The sequence below is a fragment of the Grammomys surdaster genome, unplaced genomic scaffold (assembly GCF_004785775.1).
Source record: "Grammomys surdaster isolate TR1022 unplaced genomic scaffold, NIH_TR_1.0 126278, whole genome shotgun sequence".
NCBI lineage: Eukaryota > Metazoa > Chordata > Mammalia > Rodentia > Muridae > Grammomys > Grammomys surdaster.
This window is the reverse complement of record NW_021621078.1, coordinates 5,839,991-5,845,800: the sequence shown is the minus strand read 5'-3', so window position 1 is coordinate 5,845,800 and position 5,810 is coordinate 5,839,991. Positions and strand designations below refer to the sequence as shown.

Below are 5,810 nucleotides of genomic sequence, written 5' to 3'. Positions count from 1 at the left end.
CATCTCTGCACCATCACTGGCCATCAGGAAGACGCAAATCAATGAACAGACATCTCTGCACCATCACTGGCCATCAGGAAGATGCAAATCAAATCACAAAGAGGTGCCACCAGATAGCTCTTAAGAAAGGCAGCTAGGTGAGGTGTCACACACCTTTAATCTTAGCATTTTGGGAGGCTGAGGCAGGTGGATCTCTCTGAGTCTCAAATCAGTCAAGTCTACATAGCGAAGTCCAGGACAGCTAAGGCTAGCTACACACTGAGACCCTGTCTCAAAACAGCGGACGTAGAGGTACACTGGGGTGTTAGAACCTTTACATTAACACTGACAGGAAAGCTAAGTAGCACTGCCACTCTGATAATTCTGCCAATGTTAATAATATATAATTATCAAATAAATCTACTAGCAATACCATTTCTAGAAATATATCCAACATAAGTAAAAATACATGCCTATACAAAAATCTATATGCATACAGGTGTTCCTAACAACGACTTATAACAGCCAGAAACTCACACCAACTGATGACTAAATAAAATGTAGTACAATGAACTGTTATTCAATAATAAAGGCTGGGAAGGGGTGGCTCAGTTGGTAATAGCCCTTGCTGTGCAAGCACAAGGACCTGAGTTTAAATCCCTAGGACCCATAAAAAATGAGACTGCCTGTAACCCCAGCACTGGGGAATATAGACTGTTTCAAGGCAGTAAGGAAAATGATGGAAGAAACATCTGACATTACTGTTCCGCCTCTGCATGCGTGCGCACAAGTGCCTAAATCACAACACACTCCCCCCACTCTCAAATTAAAGTTAATTTAAGAAAAAAAAAAAAAAGTAGCCGTGTGAGGTCCCAAGTTCCATCCACAGCAAAGAATTAAAAAAAATAAAAATTAAAGGAAAGAATGAAAAGGAGTATGAAACACTGATGCATTATAACTTCAAGAATACTTATGCCAATTTACAAGAAACCAAGGGGGACAAAACACTCCCCCTACTCCATTTATGTGAAATGTCAGAAGACTCCACATACACAAACAGAAGTGAAAAGTTGTCAGGGTTTGGAGAGCAACTACAATGGGTACCATTTTCTTGCTGGGTGACAAAGCTACTATAAAATTAGATAGTAATGATTGTACAATTCTTTAAAAACCAACAAACCATACATGTAAATGGGTAAACCAGGCTGGAGGCGCCAAACCTGATGACCCAAAACCCACATGCGGGAGTTGAGAACCTTCTCCTACAAGTTGCCCTCTGACTGCCACACAAGCACCATGGCACATACAATCATACAGACATACATATGCACACATACATGCACACATACATACACTAAATAAATACAATTTTAAAATTCAAACAGATGTATATCGCATGTAGACTATATCACAGTATTTTCTTAAAAGGGGAAACCAGGACAATGAGGTGCTTGTCAGGTAAAAGTGCTTGCCCACACAGTCTGAAAAAAGTGGGATGTGATAGTGCACATCTGTAATCCAACCTCTTCTGGGTAGATAAGGCAAAAACACAGGAGAATCGTCCAGGTCAGCGCTACAGACTAGAAGGAGACAGACAACTCTCCACAGTTGTCCTCTGACCTGCACATGTGTACCTAGCACAGAAATGCTCACACATATCAATCTTCAAGGAGAGGTAGGCACGAAGAGATGGCCCAGAGGGTTAAGGTAATTGTCACCATGTCTGACTACCTGAGTTTGATCCCTGGGGTTGACACAGCAGGAGAATCAACTGCCTCAAAAGTTGTTCCATGAGTGGCACACATTTGTCATGGCAAGAGTGTATCCACTTACATATACATACAAAAAAAATTGCAAAGGAAACTTTAAAAATTCTATGAAAAAGCTGGGTGGTGGTGGCACATGCCTTTGATCTCAACACTTGGGAGGCAGAGACAGGTGGATATATGAGTTTAAGGCCAGCCTGGTCTACAGAATGAGTTCCAGGACAGTTAGCTACACAGAAAAATCCTGTCTTGAAAAACCAAAATAAATAAATAATGAATAAATAGTCTATAAATAATTCTAAAAATGCATCTACATTTCCAATGTACTGAAAAATCCACGTGTTGTACATCAACTCTCTTCCCCTACATCCTGTGCGAAGCATAGCTACATAAAACACACTCTTAGAGGGGCTGCCTCAGTAGGTGAAGGTGCCTACTGCCATTCCTGACAACCTGCAACATTCAACTCTAGTATCCTGTATGATGAGGGAAAGAACTGACTCCTGAGTTGTCCTCTGACTTCCACGTGTGTGTCAGTGTCGTGGCACACATGTGCCCACATACAAAATAAATGAATATAAAATAAACCCTTAACACCATCTTGTTCCTTTCCTATCTATCTATGGGCTGCCTGTTTCTACTGAGAGTCTATTTGTTCCCTTTGCTTCCCACTAGCTTGGGAACCAAAGCTTAGATCTACACCTCCTATCTGAACTTACCTCCTCCCCAAACTCATGTGAGACAAGGTCTTACGATACCTATAGCCCAGGCTGCCCTAAAAGTCTCGATTCTTTTCTCCTTTTGTGCTTCGAAATTCGAGAGTTATCTTCTCAAGATAAACATAAAACTGGGATGGCATCACTAAGTAAACTGCAAAGATAGTACTCAAAAACTACTTATGTATGTAAAGTTGACATTTAACACAAACAGTGCAAGGTATTCCACAATCTGCCTCGTTGTGACCTCGTTCTTTGCTCTTCACACTCTCCTACATCAACAGATCATTCCACAGAAATGCTTTAGACTTTGTGTTCTTTGTTCTCTCAACTGAAATGATCTCTACCTTTTTTCACTCAAATCTAAACCAGCTTTGAAAGCCATCTGAATGCCTACTCCCGCCTGGTATTTCTTCAGCAAAATGAGTGATTTTGTCCTCTATATTTTACTAACATTTTAAAGCTCTATTATCAAAATAAAGCAAGAAAGAAGAATGGAAAAAAAAATGTAGGTTTGAGAATCCGATAAACCTGTGCTCAAATCTTATTAATGTATCTATTTGTGTGTTTGTGTGTGTGTATAGATATATATGTGTGTATGTGTGTTCACACAGGGGCCACGACATACAAATGAAGGTCAGAGGACAAACTGAGAGTCAGTTCTCTCTCTCTACCCAGAAATTGAGCTCAGGCTGCCAGGCTTGGTAGCGGGTGATTATAGACTGAACCATCCAGCTGTCTCCTGTGCTCAAGTCGTGATCTTGCCATTTACTTATTAGCTGCACGGACTAGTAATGGTGGACTAGTAACGGAAAAAAATCCCTAACCTACCTGAATTCCAACTTCATCAGTAAAATGAAAGTAATACATACACCACAGGGTAACTGTGAAGATCAAAGTATAGTAGGCACACAAAAATCCTCAGTAAGTTTTCTTTTCAGATTTCAGTCTGCCTCAGTGTGTGTATGCATCTCTATCAATAAACTCTAAACGGGTCGAAAGCAACAGTATGCAGATGGCCTCCAGTTTACAACAGAATTAGATCCTAAAAAGCCTAGCTAGGTATCCTAAGTAACAAATACATTTAATACTGCTAGGTATTGAAATACAGGCCTTTAATCCCAGCACTCAGGACGCAGATGCAAAGGCAAGCGGAGCTTTGTGAGTCCAAAGACAGTTTGGTCTACATATTAAGTTCCAGACCAGCTAGGGCACTGGTATTTAAGTGTCTATAAAGAGTGTACCAAACTATCTAAAAAAAAAATAAGCTTATAGGGGGTCATCTTTAGTCATACAGAAAATAGCAGTTCTTTTGAAGGGTCTGTAAAGATATTCCAAAGCCACTGTACTGACAATCAAAGGAGAAGACAAATTCACAAGCAGTCTTTAAAATCTTCTACTAATGCAAGAGTTAAAACAGAGGTTCCCTTACCTCATCATCATCAGAATCATTCCCAAACACTGATGGTTTTTGCAAAACTCGGTGCAACGGCTGTGTTTTCTTTGGCAAAATAAGCCCATACCTGCATATTTTTTTTGAAATAGAAATCATACCATTATCTTTAAATGTTAAAAACATTAACACATCCCCTACTTCTTCCTGATGAATTTCCCAAATCAAAACATATCATGCAACCCATGAATACATAACGGACTTACTGGTTTGCAATGATCTCAAAATTCTAGTGTCATGATTTTATAATTATTATTTGTCTACCTGGGCCAAACTCAAACATTTTTACTAAAGAAGAAAATGAAGAATACAGCAATGTTTTAGATAGTGAAGTGACAGTAATCCTAAAGAAGCTAGTGTCGTGCTCTTTGCAAATTTGCTAAAAACCAAAATGTTCTAAACTGTCCTCTGATTTTTCTTACTTCTGTGTACTCACACAGTTCCTAAGATCTTGAAAGAATTAACTAAGAAACCCAAGCAGAGATCCCGGCAAGTTCCCATTCGCTTATTTGGCTCAACTGCTTTTGTCTGCGAGCAAGTCACCATGGGGGAAAAGTTGCCATCACGGCCCACTTTGCTTTGTCTTAGCACCTTTGAGAACCGTTACCAGATTTAACACATTTCGTTTCTCGAGTTTTTAGATTTAAAATGCAGAGGCCACGGGACGTGGCATCTCAAGGTTTACAAGAATAAATTTCCAGGCAGGTAAACAATATTTGTGTCTTTGACGGCAGCGTACACCCGTTTCCTATATGCCTACCCTTCTCTGTGGCTTCTCAGCACCACACTCCTAACACCAGAAGGGAGGGCGGGAGGGTGGGAGGCAGGCCTTGCCAGGGAGACCAAGGCCCCCTAAGGAAACCCGGAGTTTCTCTTCTCGGTGCCCTTGAGCGCATCCAACCGGGAGAAACTCAAGCGCGGGTAGGAAGCAAGACTGAGGGGCCTCAGACCGAGCTTTTGGAAAATAGAAAAGTCTCGCTCTCTGCCCCTCAGCCTAACTTCCTTTATTTCCTCACAAGTTTCTCAAACTTCGGGCTTGCATCCTGGAAAAATGTACGGGACGGGGGTGGGGAACCTATGTGGCTCGGGATTCCTCGCCTTCTCCCGCCTCTAACCCTGGCGGGGGTGGCCCTGCACTTCCGGCGACCTCAGACGCCTCAGCCTAAACACTTAGTCTCCCTGGCTTCTTACTCCCCAGCCTGACCCTAACTCCCCCATCACTCACTGCCTGCCCGGAATCGCCATCTTGATCCCGTCTCCGCTGGACGTGGTCGACGCGGACGTGACGCTGACGCCGACGAGCATACACACACTTCCGGTTCCGGAACTCGCTTAGCCGCTGGGTCTCGCCTAGTAATCTTGCGCTGTTTTTTGTTTAGGCTCGGACTAAGGATCGACGCTGGGAGGGGGCGACCAAATTCTACTCCAGAGGCTTGTGGACCGCGCTCCTTGGACCGGCCTCGTCACTGGAGATAGTGTTAGAATCACGTCCAACCGTGAGCACCTGCTGAATGTCGGAGTGGGCGCCAATCATCTGAATTTAGTCAGTTTCAAAACGGCTACCTACACATCTGTCGATTTGTTTTCTTTCTGAGCCCCTCAGTGTAGCTGTCTCTGGTGACTTAAAAAACGAAAAGCAATAGAACCTCAATGTGGACTGATTATTTTATTCAAACAGGTTCTTACTATAAAATCCAGACTGTCCTAGAACTCAAGATCTTCCTGCCTCAGCTTTCGGAATGCTGGAAATGCAGGCCCCCCGCCGAGAACTGACATTTTAACAGTGCCATTGTTTGAGGCCTTCTTGCTATGTAGTCCAGAATATCCTTCTGCCTCAGCCTTCTGAATGACAGTAATTTATCACAAGTGTGCCACCCCATTTAAAAAACAACAAAA

At 42.4% G+C, this 5,810-nt stretch overlaps 1 protein-coding gene across 1 annotated transcript in view; it reads right to left on the bottom strand.

Moving 5' to 3' along the window:
• Nsrp1 (nuclear speckle splicing regulatory protein 1) overlaps positions 1–5,180 on the bottom strand; it is a 32,393-nt gene extending 27,213 nt beyond the window's left edge. Inside the window, exons 1-2 of the mRNA XM_028759301.1 lie at positions 5,140–5,180; positions 3,894–3,984 (exon numbers count right to left, since the gene is read on the bottom strand). Coding sequence (XP_028615134.1) covers positions 3,894–3,984; positions 5,140–5,159 — 111 coding nt within the window. The 5' untranslated portion in view covers positions 5,160–5,180. The remainder of the gene's footprint in view (positions 1–3,893; positions 3,985–5,139) is intronic.
• Positions 5,181–5,810: the final 630 nt, after the last annotated feature.